At 44.4% G+C, this 20,033-nt stretch overlaps 1 protein-coding gene across 3 annotated transcripts in view; it reads left to right on the top strand.

Annotated features, from left to right (window-relative positions):
• The window catches only part of mdm2 (MDM2 proto-oncogene), a 19,547-nt gene extending 1,987 nt beyond the window's left edge, over positions 1 to 17,560 (top strand). For 2 of the 3 annotated variants that reach the window (XM_062996888.1, XM_062996904.1), the window contains exons 2-11: positions 3,590 to 3,658; positions 3,783 to 3,857; positions 6,686 to 6,819; positions 7,086 to 7,135; positions 7,247 to 7,305; positions 8,096 to 8,171; positions 10,446 to 10,603; positions 11,524 to 11,664; positions 14,040 to 14,108; positions 15,399 to 17,560. In XM_062996888.1, the coding sequence (XP_062852958.1) occupies positions 3,599 to 3,658; positions 3,783 to 3,857; positions 6,686 to 6,819; positions 7,086 to 7,135; positions 7,247 to 7,305; positions 8,096 to 8,171; positions 10,446 to 10,603; positions 11,524 to 11,664; positions 14,040 to 14,108; positions 15,399 to 15,953 (1,377 nt within the window). In that variant the 5' untranslated portion in view covers positions 3,590 to 3,598 and the 3' untranslated portion in view covers positions 15,954 to 17,560. Of the gene's footprint in view, positions 1 to 3,216; positions 3,470 to 3,589; positions 3,659 to 3,782; positions 3,858 to 6,685; positions 6,820 to 7,085; positions 7,136 to 7,246; positions 7,306 to 8,095; positions 8,172 to 10,445; positions 10,604 to 11,523; positions 11,665 to 14,039; positions 14,109 to 15,398 lie in introns of those variants that run through there. The other variant, XM_062996896.1, reaches the window with a different exon arrangement.
• The last annotated feature ends 2,473 nt before the right edge of the window (positions 17,561 to 20,033 follow it).

Here is a 20,033-nt window from a genome sequence, read left to right as displayed (position 1 = left end):
ACTGCTATCAGTATTTACATTAGATCAGAGCCCTTGTTTACTGCCGCCTGTAAGGTTTTTCTTGCTTTGTTTATATACAGGATTGTCAGCCGGTGAAGGGCATGTTGCCTAAACACTTGCTAAAAAAAACTTGCTGCTATTGCTACCCAAAGAACTGCTGGAGTGGAAAACAAAAAGACCTTTGTGTGTCAGTGCGTTTAACTACCTGGCTCACCAGCTTTCACTTCCCCGGTTTGGAAAATGGTTGAGGTCGACCAACCAGAAAGATTAAATTAGATGTTTATTTATTATATCTAGGATTTCCACTAAAATGTAAACAATGCAGCTGGTTGTTAATATTTTAAAAAGCTGCAGCATTATGTTGTCAACCCAACTGGGTTAAGCACGTGTAGCATGGTTCTCGGTCAGTCAGGAGGCTGAATAAGCAGGACATTGCTCACTCAGTGGTTAAAGTACTGGACTAGTGGCCAGTTGGTTGTTAATTCAAACCCCACCTTTGCCAAGATGCCACTGTGTGCACGCAGGACTGTTTGGTCCGCCCAGTTGATTCTGGGACGTTAAATCGGATTTACACCGATCAGCCATAACATTAAAACCACCTCCTTGTTTCTACACTCACTGTCCATTTTATCAGCTCCACTTACCATATAGAAGCACTTTGTAGTTCTACAATTACTGACTGTAGTCCATCTGTTTCTCTGCATGCTTTGTTACCCCCCTTTCATGCTGTTCTTCAATGGTCAGGACCACTACAGAGCAGGTATTATTTGGGTGGTGGATCATTCTCAGCACTGCAGTGACACTGCACTGTCACTGCTGGACTGAGAATCGTCCACCGACCAAAAATATCCAGCCGACAGCGCCCCGTGGGCGGCGTCCTGTGACCACCGATGAAGGTCTAGAAGATGAGCGACTCAAACAGCAGCAATAGATGAGCGATCGTCTCTGACTTTACATCTACAAGGTGGACCGGCTAGGTAGGAGCGTCTAATAGAGTGGACAGTGAGTGGACACGGTGTTTAAAAACTCCAGCAGCGCTGCTGTGTCTGATCCACTCGTACCAGCGCAACACACACTAACACACCACCACCATGTCAGCGTCACTGCAGTGCTGAGAATCATCCACCACCTAAATAATACCTGCTCTGTGGGGGTGAAAGCCGGCTACAAAAGCATGCAGAGAAACTGATGGACTACAGTCAGTAATTGTAGAACTACAAAGTGCTTCTATATGGTAAGTGGAGCTGATTGGTTTTAATGTTATTGCCTGTGATACCAGAATAAACTCCCAAACAATGAGTTAGTCATACAAACAGTGCTAAGTTCGTGCTCAGTTGTTCATTGAACCACCGTGTCAGAGTGTTGAGCCAAAAATCAAAAGTCAAAGTGTCATCCTGACCGTGCACTATTTAAACGGTCAGTTTCTAGTGTGACCGGACCCTCGATGAAAATAAAGTCGTAGGGGGTAGGGATATGTAAATAAGCACTTTTTGTTTTATTTAAACTGTTATATTTCACAGTTTCAGCTTCTGACTTACTGGATATTTTTAAAATAATAATAATATTTAAAATAAAAGGCATCAAATAATAATAACAGTCGTCTCACATACACACTGTAGTCATACATCAGTCGTGCACTTGTGTGGGACAAATGTACATTCTTGCTTAGCCAGTTCTAGCCAGCTGACCGGTCATCTGTCACAATTGTTTATTCATCTTCACCCTGATCCGGGTCTCGGTGCTTTTACCAGGGCTTAAGTTTCAGTGAACTTGTGTGGACAAAATATTGGAAACAATACTCAAATTGTAAGGTCATCTTGAAATGAAAAAGATGAAGCTCTGCCAGTGTGGCCCAGCGCTAAATTAAACCACCCACAACCCCGAGATCCAGGGTTTGAATCCCAGGCGGTGCTATCGGCCGTTCAGGTGCCTACATACAGGCGTTATTTGTTATGTATGAGGGATTGGGGGCATGCTACTGTGTTGCGCCCAGTGATTCCAGGGCAGTTGTAGCCTAGTGGTCAAGGTACTGGACTAGTAATCTGAAGGCTGCAGGTTCAAGCCCCACCACTGCCAGCTTGCCACTGTTGGGCCCTTGAGCAAGGCCCTTAACCCTCAGTCGGTTAGAGTAAATATCGTAAGTCGCTTCTAAACGCTGCAGATGTAAGCGAGGAAGCCGAACCCGCCGCGACCCTGACCAGGAGATTATAAGCAATATAGACTTTCCCAGTGTTTAGTTTGGACTAGTAATCTGAAGGCTGCAGGTTCAAGCCCCACCACTGCCAGCTTGCCACTGTTGGGCCCTTGAGCAAGGCCCTTAACCCTCAGTCGGTTAGACTAAATATCGTAAGTCGCTTCTAAACGCTGCAGATGTAAATGAGGAAACCGAACCCGCCGCGACCCTGACCAGGAGATGATCAGCAGTGTAGACTTTCCCAGTGTTTAGTTAGGACTAGTAATCTGAAGGTTGCAGGTTCAAGCCCCACCCTTAACCCTCAGTCGGTTAGAGTAAATATCGTAAGTCGCTTCTAAACGCTGCAAATGTAAACGAGGAAGTCGAACCCGCCGCGACCCTGACCAGGAGATGATCAGCATGGCAGTTTGTTTAGTATAGACCTTCCCAGTGTTTAGTCTGAACAGTGGCCGCAGATGTACGACTGGAACAAACCCACCTGCTGGAAATCATCCGCGTTCAGTGTTATTTACCGCGCATGCGCTCTTGTAGTCCAGTAAAGCGCTTGTACTGGGATTCCTGCAACAGCGACCGACTGTAATTCATCAGAGTGAGTGAACTGGTTTGTGCAACTCGTGTTGGACGTGTTTGCTGGTTTCACAATGAGGGAACACTGGGGAGGCGCGCGCATGCGCACACACACACACACACACACTGTGAGACATGCCCGGGCTTGTAGTGCATGACGCTCTCTCAGTGTCGGGAAGTAAGTGACTCACTTATACTAGCGTACTAACTAGTACACACAACCAGAATCACACGGTCATTCACCTCACCCGGGTCGGTTCCACACTCAACACCAATCCACCAACCAGTACAGGAAAGCGGAGTGTGTGCGCGTTGCGTTTTCTGCGCTCCAAACGCGCTCCAAACGCGCATACTTTATCTCCCCAAACAGTCTAAACAGCAAGTGCGCCACCTACAGCGCATCATTCACACTGCACACTACCTAGTGCGCTAGTATGCGCCTTCGCAAGCAGCTGAACGGTCATGCATGGACATGTCGGATCCACTAAACCAGTCCTGTCTCCGCCCAGCAGCGTCAGCAGGCTCGGTAGTATCGTGCTAGCCCCGACATGTCTGTCTGACTCTCTAAAGTGGGTTTAAATCGCCGGCCGACCGGGACCAGACTCTCACTGCGCACTCGCATGAGCTCAGGCACTTTATGTACAGATGAAGAGTATATAATATATAGATTTCTCTGCAGATTTATAGAATCACCTCGTATTTATTCAGGTAATTATGGCTGAAGCTGTGTGTGTTTTTCTTTTTCAACAGGAATTGTCTTATATATATTATATTATATTATATTATATTATATTATATATAATCTGTATGTTTCTTTTATCTCCACAGAAATTCACAATGGCTGCAGAAAACTGTCTAAGCAGTTCTCAGATCAACAAGATCGACAATGAAAAGCTGGTAGGTTGGTTTAGCTGGTAGCAGCGTTTTGATTTAGGCTCGTCCATCACTGTAAGATTTCACACATGATTTACTCTGTGTGTGTGTGTGTGTGTGTGTGTTTTATTTACGTTTTATTTTGAAGGTAAGACCCAAAGTGCAGTTGCAAGCCCTGTTAAAAGATGCAGGAGCGGATAAGGAGGTGTTCACCATGAAGGAGGTCTGTCACTTATTACTTATTACACCTGTGCCCTTGATAGATGTGTGTTTAGGTAGAAATGATGTCAAGTCAACTTTATTTGTAAGGCACTTTTAAAGACTACAAGAGCCAACCAAAGTGCTGTAGAATATAAAAATAAGGCAGTAAAACCATAAAAAGTGACAGTAAAATGTAAAATAATGAATAAAAATACAGAAACAATAGGACAAAGTTTGAAATATACCCAGGACCTAAGAAGAAACTCTAAAACTTATTAAGGGCAATGAAATGCCTGAGAGTATAAGTGTGTTTTTTTTTTATTAGACTTAAAAACATCAATTGTGGACGACACCCTAATAAAAACAGGCCGACTATTCCACAGTTTTGGGGCAACAACGGAAAAAGCTCCGTCACCTTTTGACTTAAGTCTAGATTTAGGAATGTATAGCAGCAACTGATTGGAGGATCTCGAGTATGGGCGCAGGAGCTCAGTGATGTATTATGGAGAATTGCCGTTTAGGAAGACCTCGAACTCAGTCCTGTATTTATCGGGCAGCCAATGTAGGGAGGCCAGCACAGGCGAGATGGACTCCCATTTCTTGGTATCAGTTGAAAGCGTAGCCGCTATGCACTGTTTTTAATGTTCTTAATCTGATTTGGCACGAGGGAGCCATCTTTAAGGCTCAGAGTGATGCCAACAAACCGTGGCTGTGGTTGTGAAACAGTTACGGTGATAAACGTGCGGCTGCGTGCTCCACAGCGTGACATTCCTGTCATTCGATCGTCTGATCAACGTTCAGACGTGATGATTGTGGAATGAAGCGGCTGCTGATAGCTCGTGTGCTAAAGTTTGTGAACCCTTGGAATAAATATTTACATTTCGCGACTGGAAACCACCTTTAGATCGAGGTTCTGCATTATAAGGTTTTAATCGTCGTGGATGTCATTTTTTCCAATTGGATGCTCATTGCTGGTGTGTCAGCGTGGTTTGGAACATGTCTGTCAGGTGGTGAGCACTAATTCCAGTATGAAACCCAACAATACAGTGGAACAGGAACCAGACCTGTTCAATCGCTCTCGGAAATACTCAAATGTTGGATTAATTATGTACTTAGTGATGCAGTGAGATGATACCCGAGGTTAGTTTGCACATAGCTCTACTTCCCAACCGTCCCCTCGCTCGTGCATTTCATACAGACTCTGATTAGATGTAATTAAAGTAAACGTCTCGGAGAGCAGTGCCGATCAGCACAGCTTTGTTTTAGTAAATGACTAACTAAGGGTTTTACCAAGACAGTATTCAGCTCATGAAGCGAAGTCTTAAGCTGCTTTATCCTGGTCAGGGTTGTGGCGGGTTATAACGCCCAAAGAAAGTGTCCAGATAAATGCCAGCACATTAAATATAAATGCAAAATGAGGTATGAATAGGAATGTATGTGATACTTTGGACATGGCACCAGTGCATCGCAGAAATTTGACCAACCAGACATAGCCAGTCATGTCTGTGTAGACGTCTGGCTGGCCAGTAGCACTACTAAGGTTTGAACCTGGATCTTAACCCCTATGCTACCTCGTCATGTGTACAGTGATTTGATCTTGCACTATAAATATGTTTCATATTATTATCGTGCTATTGTATCAGCTCCACTTATCATATAGAAGCACTTTGTGGTTCTACAATTACTGACTGTAGTCCATCTGTTTCTCTGCATGCTGTTCTTCAATGGTCAGGACCACCACAGAGCAGGTATTATTTAGGTGATGGATCATTCTCAGCACTGCACTGACACTGACATGGTGCTGGTGTGTTAGTGTGTGTTGTGCTGGTACGAGTGGAGTTTTTAAACACCGTGTCCACTCACTGTCCACTCTATTAGACGCGCCTACCTAGTCGGTCCACCTTGTAGATGTGAAGTCAGAGACGATCGCTCATCTATTGCTGCCGTTTGAGTCGGTCATCTTCTAGACCTTCATCAGTGCTCACAGGACGCTGCCCACGGGGCGCTGTCGGCTGGATGTTTTTTTGGTCGGTGGACGATTCTCAGTCCAGCAGTGACAGTGAGGTGTTTAAAAACTCCAGCAGCGCTGCAGTGCTGAGAATCATCCACCACCTAAATAATACCTGCTCTGTGGGGGTCCTGTGGTGGTCCTGACCATCGAAGAACAGGGTGAAAGGGGGGTAACAAAGCATGCAGAGAAACAGATGGACTACAGTCAGTAATTGTAGAACTACAAAGTGCTTCCATATGGTAAGTGGAGCTGATAACATGGACCGTGAGTGTAGAAACAAGGAGGTGGTTTTAATGTCACGGCTAATCTGTGTAATGAAACGCTGTCATATGAGGTGTCCACAATAACAGAAACACCCCAGTGCAGTTTCCTCCATAATCCTGATCCGAGGACTTCAATATTGCCACCTAAGCTCTTACAAATATAGACGCACCGACACAATAAATCCAGTCTGTGCTTGTTGATGTGATATTTCCTGCGAAACACGAGCGTCGCGTATTTACAGTCGCCTGTTAATCTCTGTTTATATTAGCATAGAAAATAAACAACCACAAATACCAGACGTAACTGGTTCTGAGCAGAAACTAGTGACCTTACCCGAGGAACAGAGTGTAGCAGAATAAAACGGCGTAAACAATCAGCGACAGGTTAGTTTTAGGGTAGCCAAGATCCACTGGGATATACCAGGAACACCTTTAATACCTAATATCTATCAGATCAGACCAGAGGTGGTGCACAAAACCATTTTTAATAGGGTGTCCATCAGCACTGCTGTTTACCTCCATAGGGACGAGACTTATCTCTAATCAGATCCGTGTGTGTGTGTGTGCTCGTTTCAGGTCATGTTCTACCTGGGCAAATACATCATGTGCAAGGAGTTATATGACAAGCAGCAGCAGCACATCGTCCACTGCGAGAACGACCCTCTCGGCGCCGTGCTCGGAGTCGCCAGCTTCTCTGTGAAGGAGCCACGGTGCGTATTTCCTGGCCCGTGACATATTTCCACATGAAAATGACTGAGGCTCGTTTTCAAAACAAAACTGTGTGTGTGTGTGTGTGTGTGTGTGTGTGTGTGTGTGTGTGTGTGCTGGATAATATTCCATGAAGCCACTTCGCCCTCAGCAATGCAAAACTACCTGGGCGCTCGGTGCCTATGCAAAGCTACAGGATGAGAAACGAAACCGAGACTGGATGTTACAGGATGTTAATTTTTGGTCTATTTTTCTCTCTCTGTTTCAGAATGTTGTTCGCAATGATCTCTAAAAACCTCACAGCAGTAAAAAACCCGGGTACGAGCATTATTTACTCATGTTTTGCCGAGTTAAAGCTGTGTTTCTGCATCATATCAACTTCAGTTGTTTAGGTATTAAAGGTAATGTGTGTTTTTCCCTCGCTGATAGACTCTCCGACGAACTTAGCAGATCCCAGAAGTCAAAGTGAACATGACAGAGGGCCGGAGGTAATACACCCAAGTACTTCATTGCTTTCAGTCCTAAATGTATGACGTTACACCCTAATTGTCTACAATAATATAAAGATTGGGCTTGAAATTTGACCAAGCATCCCAGTAAAGCTCAATTTAGTGCATCAGTTGCATCATTGAATGTTTCGTCTCGTTCCATCTCGTGAAGGGAGTCGGTGTGTGAGTGCAAAAGCTGAAAAAAAACTGCCACTGAGCAGTTTACATATACTGTACATGTGCTTTCCGTTTCTGATCTTTATTTGTGGTTAAAACAAGCATTACGGGTGCTCGTTGGCACAGCCGGAATTTCAACCGATCAAGGGCTTATACATAGGGGCGGTCGTAGCCTAGTGGTTAAGGAACTGGACTAGTAAATGAAAGGTCACCGGTTCAAGCCCCACCACTGCCAGGTTGCCACTTTTGGGCCCTTAACCCTCAATTGCTTAGACAGAATACACCGTCACAGTTCTGTAAGTCGCTCTGGATAAAAGCGTCCGCTTAATGCCGGAAATGTAAATGTACATGTGAGGTACAGTCATCAAAGCAGGGTGCAGGGTTACGACTCCAAGGACGGCGGTACGTGGCGATACCGCGTTCGTAAACCTTCTTCGTCCCTGGCAGATGAAAAGAAGCGATCGATCGGGCGCAAGGGATAGAAAACAAATACACGTGCTTTGACATCACGTGATGCTGCCCGTGCAACTTAAAGCGTTTTAAAAGAAGCTACATTTCCAGTCAGCACGGTACACGAATAGTGTAAATAAATTGCGTTTATTTCTCTCTCCAGGAGACAAACTCGGACTCGTCTACCTCAGCGCAGCAGCAGCAGCAGCGCAGGAGAAGAAGAAGCAGCAGTGATCCTGGTGAGCACACACACACGCATATCAAACATGGAGAAACTGTGAATATACAGTATATATAGAAGCACAAGTCAGAATCGATGGTAATGACAAGTTAAACTGTCCTGTCCACACTACACGTCGTCAGGTCGCTGTACAGTTCACACTACACGACTGGTGGGCGATAGGGGGTCACACACTACACCATCTAACACCAACTGGAATCGCAGACGAGCTTCTCTGGTCTCCCTTTTTTTCGTTCTTTTTTTTTTTTTTTACACAAAAACACACGTGAGATGTGACGAGGGGGTTTAATGATGAATAATTTTGCAATGCAGCGTGGGTGTTATGTTTTGTAGAGGACGATCGAATCGGAAATACTGTAAAACGTGTATGTGCCGGTGTATCCTGATATAAACTATATTAATTAAGCCCCTGTCCTCCCCTGCGTTTCCCCTCACGCCGTATCCTGCGGTTATCATTGGCTGTTCGACATGTCACTCATTCCCAGTCGCACGTCTGAGATCAGATATCTGGCGTGCTAGAAAACTCGATCCAGTGACTGAGAGCCGAGTTTTGATCGCCGAGTGAACGCCGAGTTGCTCCCGAGCCGGAAAATCAATCGCCGACCGGTCGCCGAGCGAAAAATCAGGGCAAAAATCGTGTAGTGTGAACCAGGCATAACGACTATTTTTCTATCGATTAATCTATAGACTATTTTATCGATTAGTCGATTAATCTAAACGATTAATTTTCCTCAACAAAAAAACATTGTAATTCAGAATCTCATTTAAGCTTCTTTTATTTTAACAACAAACTGTACGACATAATAATATAGAAACACAGAACTAAATGTAAACAGGGTTTATGTTCATATCATCACATTCTCAAGCGCTCCATATTAAACAGAGTGCAGCACGTGTTCATGGTGTTCCGTACACAAAGCAAAGTGCTTCAACTTATAGCAGGAATAAAATAGTTAGATGTAGCCACGTCTCATTAAGTCCGACGTACAGTAACGACAGAATGAGCCCGGATCCTAACCTCCACATTCACTTAACATGCACTTCACATTCTAAGCCATGTAAACACAGTGGTGAGTGTTTCACGTGAGAAACGTTTTGCGCTCTGAGCGCTGCAGCAACCACAAAAATCGCGAGCCCAATGCAGCAAAGAGCGCCGCGGCCTAACCGAACTCGCTAAGAAATACGGTATTCCAAGATCTCCACGATTAAGAAGCTTGATGAAACAATATAGACGTGTGACATGGTGCTGGTGCTGCTGTGGTACCATTAAAGCTTTGCACCGTGTACAAACCAGCTTTTAGTTTTGTGCCAGTTTTAAGTGTCACTTAAGTAAACTACTGATGATTTGGGTCGTGGAAAACTTTGAGGCTCTACAATCGGCCTCTGACGGCATTTTTTAAGACTGAGCTTGATGCCGCCAACCAGTGACCGGACCAGATACGACTGAGGGTCCTGCACACAGCAAGTAGTGCTGAGAGAATCACATGAACGCTTATATGAACGGAAACGTTGTAGAAATTAAACGGGATCATTTATAAACATAGTTTTAAAAACGATGCATCGACTTAAGATATAATGCGTCGACATCATCAACTAGGTCGACCAATCGTGGCAGCCCTGGTCTCAAGGTCCCGAAAGGTTATAAAAGTGCATCTCATGTCTCTTGCACACAGTACAAAGCGACTGCAATGCCAGATGTGAAATAGTACAGCGGTTATTGTAAAAATCACAACTGGGGAATTGAATAGGACTAGAAACAAAAAAGTCAAGCCGACTTGTTTGTAGTTTGGTGAACTTTGGCTTTGCACACTCTGCAGAAGAACCCGTCTGTCTGCATGACATCCTTTCACACCCCTCTCAGCCAGAACTTACACCCACATACCTGTCCGTCATGCCAGTCTTGGCTCGGAGCGTAGCCTGTGCTTACTGCAGCGTTCAGTCTTCTTATAGAAAGGCGTGTAGATGGTGTTGAAATTAGGTGTGAATTAGGTAGTGTGTGATGATTTGTGGTAGTTTGGGACCCAGTTTTCCAGTGAACTGTGTGATTTGCTTGCTCTTACGATGAATAAAGTAAAGATAGTGCAGTGGTAGCTCAGCGGTTAAGGTACTGGACCAGTAATCAGAACGTTGCTAGAGCCTAGGGCCTTATCTCATTCCATTACTATACATTTCTTGTACAGTAGTGACACTGTTTTTCTATAGAATATATAACTGTAAGACTATATGACTATTTAAAACGTGTACAATTTCTCGCCTCTGTTTATTTCTCCAGCGAGTTTCTCAGGCCTGGAGGACTCCGGCGAGCCGCGGAAGAGGCACAAGTCAGACAGCATCTCCCTGACGTTCGACGACAGCCTCTCCTGGTGTGTGATCGGAGGTCTGCGCCGGGACCGAGGGAGCAGCGAGTCTTCAGTATCACACAGCAGTGTGGTTAGTACTCATCTATTTACACTCCGTCCCTCATCTCCCTAGACTAGTCTTTTCCGACTCCGGTGGGTAGCACTGCCACCTCACAGCAAAGAAGGTCCAGGGTTCGATTCCCTGGTGGAGCAGTCTGGGTCCTTCCTGTGTGGAGTTTGCATGTTCTCCCTGTCTCTGTGTGGGTTTTCTCCCACAGTCCAAAGAATAACTGCAGATACAAATTGTCCATGACTGTGTTTGATATTAAACTGGAACTGGTGGATAACTACCTGTGGTGTCATGAATGTAACCACAAAGTGTAAAACATGACTTCAAAATCCTAATAAATATACACAGATCAGGCATAACATTATGACTACCCTCCTAATATTGTGCCGGTCCCCCTTTTGCTGCCAAAACAGCGCTGACCCGTCGAGGCATGGACTCCACTAGACCCCTAAAGGTGTGCTGTGGTATCTATGCTCACGTGCCCATTGTTGGCGCTTTCGGCGGTGGACGGGGGTCAGCACGGGCACCCTGACCGGTCTGACACCCTGACAAACTGTGCTGCTCTGTGTATTCCGACACCTTCCTATCAGAACCAGCATGAACTTCTCCAGCAGGTTGAGCTACAGGAGCTCGTCTGTTGGATCCCCACGCTCCCCACGAGCATCAGTGAGCCTCGGTCGCCCATGACCCTGTCGCCGGTTTACCACTGCTCCTTTCTTGGACCACTTTTGATAGATACTGACCACTGCAGACCGGGACACACCCCACTAACACTATACCTGTTAGAAGCTGTTGTTGCTAAACACATGAAGCCAGTCATTAAATGCGGAGTCCCAATACTTTTCTCCTTACACTTCAGTTTGGTTAAACCACTCGAGTTAATCAGAACTGTGCCTGCCATAGAAACGTGCCGCTGACCGACGTGTGTTTCTTCTCTGCAGAATGAAGGTAGGTCTCACGGCGAGGGCAGTGAAGACAGCGACGACTCCGAGTCTGATAACTTCAGCGTGGAGTTCGAGGTGGAGTCCATCGATTCAGACGAATACAGCGAGATCGATGAGGACTCCGTCCCGGAGGACGAGGTCTGTGACTCGAAACGGAGCCGGGCAGCTGGTATTGCTGCGGCGTTCGAAGCCATAAAACATACCACATTATAAAGACGAGATAAAAACAAGCAGACATAAATATAATACCTAACTTGCCATCAAATAAAATCAATAAATTAATTAACTTTCACTTGATACCGGTGGTGCACTGAGCACCAAGCTTGAACCCGATCCACACTATTGAATAACAGCACGGATACTTTATTCACATGCAGTTTCATATACAATAATCATATAATTTCAGTGTAGTTATCGTTTGAAGACGTTAGGAGATGAAAACAAACAGCAGAAGTATAAAGAGGCTTCATAAAGCTTAGTTTCTTTAATCTAAGTATGAATTTAATCATATTGAGCATCTACGAAGCCACTCACTGTCCATTTAATCAGCTCCACTTACCATATAGAAGCACTTTGTAGTTCTACAATTACTGACTGTAGTCCATCTGTTTCTCTACATGCTTTGTTACCCCCCTTTCATGCTGTTCTTCAATGGTCAGGACCCCCACAGGACCACCACAGAGCAGGTATTATTTAGGTGCTGGATGATTCTCAGACACAGCTGCGCTGCTGGAGGTTTTAAACACCTCACTGTCACTGCTGGACTGAGAATAGTCCACCAACCAAAAGTATCCAGCCGACAGCGCCCCGTGGGCAGCGTCCTGTGACCACTGATGAAGGTCTAGAAGATGACCGACTCAAACAGCAGCAATAGATGAGCGATCGTCTCTGACTTTACATCTACAAGGTGGACCGACTAGGTAGGAGTGTCTAATAGAGCGGACAGTGAGTGGACACGGTGTTTAAAAACTCCAGCAGCGCTGCTGTGTCTGATCCACTCGTACCAGCACAACACACACTAACACACCACCACCATGTCAGTTTCACTGCAGTGCTGAGAATGATCCACCACCTAAATAATACCTGCTCTGTGGTGGTCCTGTGGGGGTCCTGACCATTGAAGAACAGCATGCAGAGAAACAGATGGACTACAGTCAGTAATTGTAGAACTACAAAGTGCTTCTATGTGGTAAGTGGAGCTGATAACATGGACAGTGAGTGTAGAAACAAGGAGGTGGTTTTAATCTTGTGGCTGATCAGTGTATATATATGGCAGGACCCACTCACCCACTCACTCACCCATCTGGTAGATTTGGTCCTCCAAAATGTTTAATTCATGGCTACGGCACTTGCAAACTGTCAGACTGAACTTTAAGCGCAGTGACCAGTGGTACAAACTGACCATTAAAATGATCAGTAAGCAAGAGCCAGAGCCAAGAGAGTTTGCCCTGTATCATGTGAACGCAGCCATAAACACAGTTAAATAACAACATTAGAAATGATTGACCTGAATTCACCAACCTGTCATTGAATGGAGTTGGTCGATGGAGTAATAAAGTGCATTGCGCCCTCTTGTGGTCGCTAATTTACTTTAACTTATTATTAAGTTGAGTCATACCCACTGGAAAGAACTATTAATTTCGTAGCTGTATAATAATAAATAGATAGATAGATAGATAAATGCTTTATTCTAAATATTAACTATCCAAGAAAAATGGGCCCAGAAAATATTTTAACTTTTAAAAATAAACAGAGCCAAGAGGAGTGTGATTTCAGGGTAGGAATCTCAGTTTATACACTTATATTTTTAATTTATTTTATTGGTTTGAAACCTGTTAACTTGCTTAAAGTGATCTTCTGGGAAAATATACAGCAATCACAGCTTTATTAATGAATAAATTTGCTATAATCTTTTTAATAAGTAGTAAAAAAATTACAAACCGTCTACAGTAAACTGGTGGGATTTCAATAGTACCCAAATACTGCAAACTGTTTGGCAATAATAATATAAATAATTGTATTCATAACCGCCTTTCAAGAGACCCAAGGTACAACTACAGGCCTAAAACAACATGAAAATTAATGAACTTAAATGAATAAATAAATAGAAATAACAAACACTATCAGTAACATCAGCGATTCTTTGTACTTACTGTTGGTTCAGAGCTGACAGACCAGCCAGCAAAGCTTGGGAGTCACAAAGATGTCCAGGTTTGGACCTCGGTGGTGCTTTTAGACAGGCGATAGACTGGCACCCTGTCCAGGGCATTTCAGCATTCCTGGGTGAAACTAGACCCACAGTGACCCTGACCAGGATGCAGCACTTGATGAATATGAAGTCTCTAGTTAGTAATTTAAGTTAGAAGTGAATTACCCATGTGCTCACTGAATGAAAGTCCATACCACGTCTGTTATTGCTTCAACCGTAGTGAAGCTCATGCTTCAATCATTTATTCTACATGTGAATCTGTACTTTTATTCATCTCTTCCTCTTCCGTTTGTTTTCTCCGTAGGTTTACGAAGTCACGATCTTTGCCGATAATGAAGACTCGTTTGATGAAGACACAGAAATCACAGAGGATGTAAGTTTCTTCTAAATATCTCATAATAAATGCCTCATTCTAACGTGCTAGACCATCGGCAGCTTTCCTAGCCAGGTCCGGGCACAAGATACGAGTCCGAGTCAATATAATAAACACAAAACATATATTATAAATGTCGCGCAGAAGTAAAGAACTAATCTGTAAGTTCAGATAAAAACAACGACAGATTAGCGAGTGTATTTAGCCGTTTTACTTCGTGTCTTTACTTTCCTCCTCATCGTGTAAATGAATGTAATTTCCGTAACAAGAAGGTTCCAGTTAAAAGCTTCAACTGATACGTTTTGTTTTCATTACAGAACAAAAGCGCTCGATAAATCACGGCACAGCGGCCAAAATCCCAAACACAACAAAAACCATCATAACCGCTGCTTACCTGAGCTTCTGTTCTTCCAGATGCTATTACATTTATAAGCGTGCGTCCCATTAGGAACAGAATCCGTTATTTTGTAAACGTGCTTATAATTAAAAACCTCCAAACTTTTCCCGGTGGTGAAGTAAAACAGGAAGTGGTTAGAAAGCCGATCGAGCGTTTCATTACCACGTCATCTGTGTGACGCAAACTGAATAAATGCAAATAACAGCATTTCTTACTAACAATTACAATCAGAAGCTCTGATTGGTTCAGAAAGCGTCTCTCAACCATCAGCACCGATTCTGTAGGAGCGTTCCATTCACCCCGGTCGTTCCTGTGAAGTGCACTACGTAGGGTATTCCACCATTTTAAGTGAGATTCCGATCCAAAGGTAACGAGAATGTTCAGATGAAGTGAACTTCAGAGTGTGTAGGGAGTAGGGAGCGACGCTTCATCACTACACCGGAAGCTGGCTGGAACATTTACACATTGCGTGCGTTGCGGGTTAAGACGGCCGGAGCGTTATTATTATTAGAGAGCAGAATATTTATAATAATAATAATAATAATATATATAATTGTCACATGTAACTAATGTTAACACATGCTGACGCTAGGGACTCATTTGTTTACGAGTCATTTGAAACGTTTGGACTCGAGTCACCATCGCTGGGTCAGGAAGGATGTTACAGTTGGGGAATTGGGTATGACTAGATTAGGAGAGAGGTACGAGGTGCTTGCGTTGCTCGCCACTAGACACTAGTCTTGTTTAAACCAAACACAGCCATGTAGAAATAATATACTGACTGCTCTCAGTCAGTCAGTGCAGGTTTATTATTTAATATTTATACTCATCGTATCATCCTGTCTTTATAATTATGATAAAAAGCATCTCATCACCTGCACGTGTGTTCTCAGGATTACTGGAAATGCTCCGAGTGCGAGGTGTTGAACCCTCCTCTCCCTCGACACTGCAAAAGCTGCTGGAAGGTTCGAGCGGGGTGGCTCCCCGAATCTCGCGCCCAGCCCGACGCCCAAACCAACACCTCCTGCCACAGCACGGACCTCGAGTGCGCACCCGAAACCAAAGCCCGCCCCGACTCCCCCGACGAGGGCGTGGACGTCCCGGACGGCAAGTCCTCCCGCTCCCAGACCGCCGGCAGCTCGGACTCGCAGGGCTCGTCGCTGTCCTGCTCCCAGCCGTCCACCTCGTCCAGCCAGGAGGACGCGCCCGAACTGGAGCGCCTCAACAGCCTGAACAGCCTGAGCGGCTCGGAGATCAGCCTCCCGTCCTCCTGCCTGGAGCCGTGCGTCATCTGCCAGAGCAGGCCCAAGAACGGCTGCATCGTCCACGGGCGCACCGGCCACCTCATGGCCTGCTACACGTGCGCCAGGAAGCTGAAGAGCCGCAACAAGCTGTGCCCCGTGTGCAGGGAGCCCATACAGTCGGTCGTGCTCACCTACGTCAGCTGAGGGGAGGAGGAGGACCGGGCGGGTGGAAGGATTTACCTCAATGTTCTCAACTCCAAAGCAGAAGATGCACAATTCAGGGCTGCGTTACACATCCAGCTTCAAGTTCTAAATGCTCTAATGGCTTTTGTAGTTTAATAGTTTATATTTCGAGGTGGGGTGGGTGTGTGTGTGTGTGTGTGTGTGTGTGTGTGTGTGGATAAATTAAAATATTTTGTGTTATTTACAGAGAAAGTATTCACACCCCTTGACATTTTGCAGGTTTATTGTTGTCGATTTGATTGTGAATGGGACAGAATGACCGTTTATACCGTTCTATACTTAACCAAACCCAGTTTGTTGCAGCCCATCTGGCTGCAGGTCTTCTTGGGTACGTCTGTACAAGCTTTGCACGCTCGGATTTAGGCAGTTTATCCCATTATTCACGTCCATCATCAAATGTTCCATGGTGTGTAAGTCTGGGGTTTAGTTGGGCCACTCAAACACATTTGGGTTGGTTTTCTCAGACAGGGATTAAGCCTAGTCCTAGACTACATTTTGCTTTAAATGGAGAATCTCCATTTAAAATGCTGTGTAGTCTAGGACTAGGCTTAATCCCTGTCTGGGAATCCAACCCTTAGAGTTTAAGACCAGCTCATTTCTGTCAGTCATTGTGCATGCACTCTTGGGGGGTGGAGGTTTCCTTTCTGAATGTTTTCGTATTTGGCTGCGTTCATCCGTCCCTCAATTTTTACCAGTTGCCAAAAAGCTACCCCCATAGCATGATGCCGCCACCACCGTGTTTCACTGTAGGGATTGTACAGGGTGTCCCTAAAGTCTGGAAATGCATATTTTCTATAAATCTATAACATCTTTATTGTGTTTTCCACTATCTGTGATGCAATATGTATATGTGTGTGTATATTTTAGTAAACATATAGCACATAGGTATAGTTAGTGATATCTCCTATGTGTCCAGACTTTACGGACACCCTGTATTAGACATGTAACGTGCAGTGTCTCATCAGGCCGAATCCTTTACCTGCCGTGGAGCTAAACTCCCATTTATTTGCTGGTCATATATCTTTCAATCAACAGTAACTGGGTGGTTGGGTGCCAACTCAAGGATCTCCTCGCTCTGAGCTACACGTCGCCTGGATTTGATCATAGGGTTCCACACAGAGTTGCTTGGACTTCACGGTTTTCATATGGAGTGTAAATTGTGGGTCCAGTCAAGTCCAGTGCAACAGTCGACTCCAGATGCACTCGACTGAATACTACAGTATTTAAGGGTCTGAATACTTTTCGCAAATACGTTTTCGTCATTCAGGGTGATTGAATGTTGAGACTGACGAGTAAAAATGCTAATTATATTATTTATAAATCTAATCCACAGCACAATAAAATGCACAAACAGTCCAGGGGTGTGAATACTTTCTAAATCCAGAATCGTTAATAATATCTATTTATAAAAAAAATGCCCTATAGTTACTGTATCTTTTGAAGTTTTACGCTCTACGCTGTTCGTGAGTTAATCTGTTGTATCTCAGTTGATTCGTTTTTTCTCTTTTATTTAATATAAATTGTTGATTTATTTTTCCTGTCCAATAAAAATAACTACATTCGACAAACGCGTGCTGTTTTATTAAACAAAACACAAACTGCACCAGCACAACACAGGGATCTGTATCCAAAATAATAATGTTATAATAATAATGACGAATAATACACCGAGCAGGCATAACATGATGAGCATGGGGGGGGGTCCTGACCATTGAAGAACAGCATGAAAGGAGCTAACAAAGCATGTAGAGAAACATATGGACTACACTCAGTAATTGTAGAACTACAAAGTGCTTCTATACGGTAAGTGAAGATGATAAAATGGACAGTGAGTGTTTAGCAGGCCTGTACCGATCGTTCTGATTGGTCGGTTGATAACCCGAACACTATTTTATGCACTTAATAGGACTAGTACATATTTCTCGCTCATTTAATGATTTAATTATTAGGGCAGTTGTATCCTAGCGGTTAAGGTGCTGGACTAGTAATCAGAAGGTCGCTGGTTCATGCCCCACCACAGCCAGGTTGTCACCGTTGGACCCTTGAGCAAGGCCCTTAACCCTCCATTGCTCGGACAGTATACCGTCACATTACTGTAAGTCGTCTCCTAAATGCCGAAAATGCAGAAGTATTAGGACGCCTCTTCTAGCTCTTGAATTCATGTGTTTCAGCCACAACAGTTGCTAACAGGTGTAATAAATCAATCGTAGAAATGAAATATGCTATAAACTGCAGCAACGGTTTAGGGAAGGCCCGTTTTTGTTCGAGCATGACTGTGCCCCTGAGCTTAGGCTTTATTTTTTCTTATCCCACAGATGGAAATGTGCCGTGTTACAGCAGCTTTCAAGAATATAGAGATACATTAACAGATCAGGCATAACATTATGACCACCTTCCTAATATTGTGTTGGTCCCCCTTTTGCTGCCAAAACAGCCCAGCACGAACTTCTTCAGGAGTTTGAGCTTACAGTAGCTTGCTACAGAGCCTTCGCTCCCCACGTGCATCATTGAGCCTCGGCCGCCCATGACCCTGTCGCCGGTTTACCACTGTTCCCTCCTCGGACCACTTTTGATAGAAACTGACCACTGCAGACCGGGACACACTCCACAAGAGCTGCAGTTTTGGAGATGTTCTGACCCAGTCGTCTAGCCATCACAATTTGGCCCTCAAATCCTCACGTTCGCCCATTTTTCCTGCTTCTAACATCAACTTTGAGGGTAAAATGTTCACTTGCTGCCTGATATATCCAACCCAATGATGATAAGATGTTTAGAAAACACTGAAAAGTTAAATAATCTAGTAAATAGGTGCTGGAAGTCAAAGCAGTGTCCTGCACAGAGCCCTGACCTCAGCCCCACTGAACAGCTTTGGAATGAAGCGGAACGTCAACTGAGACTTTCTTGCAGCAAATTTCTGCTAAACCACTGTGTGTGCATTATACATAGGTTGGCGAGTCCTGACCTCAACTACTAAGTACTGTGGGATGAATCGGAACACTGATTGTGAGGGCAGTCTGGCCAAATTCACATTAAAATGCACCTACAGTGACTTCTAGTGGCTGATTTGTGATTTCTAGCTTAGTATCTGCTCAAAATGAGCACATTGCTGGTACAGGGTGGGGCAGCAGGGAAGAACAGCTTGTGGAGTGGATGGTGCACGGCAGCGTGGCATCTGAAGACCCGGATCGAACTGCTTGTGAGGAGTTTTGCATGGGTTCTAGTCCCTGAAATATCATAAAGCTGCCACACATGGGTCATTCCTCAGTAAATTCAATCCTGATAGTTACCTGGTGAGGGGTGTGATGCTCAGCTCTGGTTACAGTGGTGCAGAGTTTCCTTCCATCTAACAAAAACATGCCAATAGGTGGGTTTGTTCCCTTAAATTGCATCTAACTGTAATGAATGAATGATAAATATATGAGTTTTAGATGCCTTGAATATACTCGCTGGTATAGTGGGTGATTCACAGCAGCATGGGTGGTGAGTTTGGTATGTTCTCTGTCTGTGTTTGTTTACTCCATGTAAGTTAGATTTCTTCCATCTCAGAAACACATGCAGAAGGTGGATTGGCTTATTAAAATGAGCTCTGAGTGTAAGAGACTGAGCGGATGAGTGTGTGTCATTCTTTCCATGACAGGCTCTGGACCCACAGAAACACTGACCATTATTACAAAAGTGCTGGCTGGTAAAGTGGGTGGTTCACAGCAGCATGGGTGGAGAGTTTGGTATGTTCTCTGTCTGTGTTTGTTTTCTCCATGTACGTTAGATTTCTTCCAACACAGAAACACATGCAGAAGGTGGATTGGCTTATTAAAATGAGCTCTGAGTGTAAGAGACTGAGCGGATGAGTGTGTGTCATTCTTTCCATGACAGGCTCTGGACCCACAGAAACACTGACCATTATTACAAAAGTGAGAGAGTTTGGTATGTTCTCCATCTGTGTTTGCTTTCTCCAGGTACGTTAGATTTCTTCCATCTCAGAAACACATGCAGAAGGTGGATTGGCTTATTAAAATTAAACCTGAGTGCGTCTGGTGCCTT

This window comes from Trichomycterus rosablanca, chromosome 1, assembly GCF_030014385.1.
Source record: "Trichomycterus rosablanca isolate fTriRos1 chromosome 1, fTriRos1.hap1, whole genome shotgun sequence".
Taxonomy (NCBI): Eukaryota; Metazoa; Chordata; class Actinopteri; order Siluriformes; family Trichomycteridae; genus Trichomycterus; species Trichomycterus rosablanca.
The sequence above is the reverse complement of the archived record's forward strand: the minus strand, read 5'-3'. Positions and strand labels throughout refer to the sequence as shown.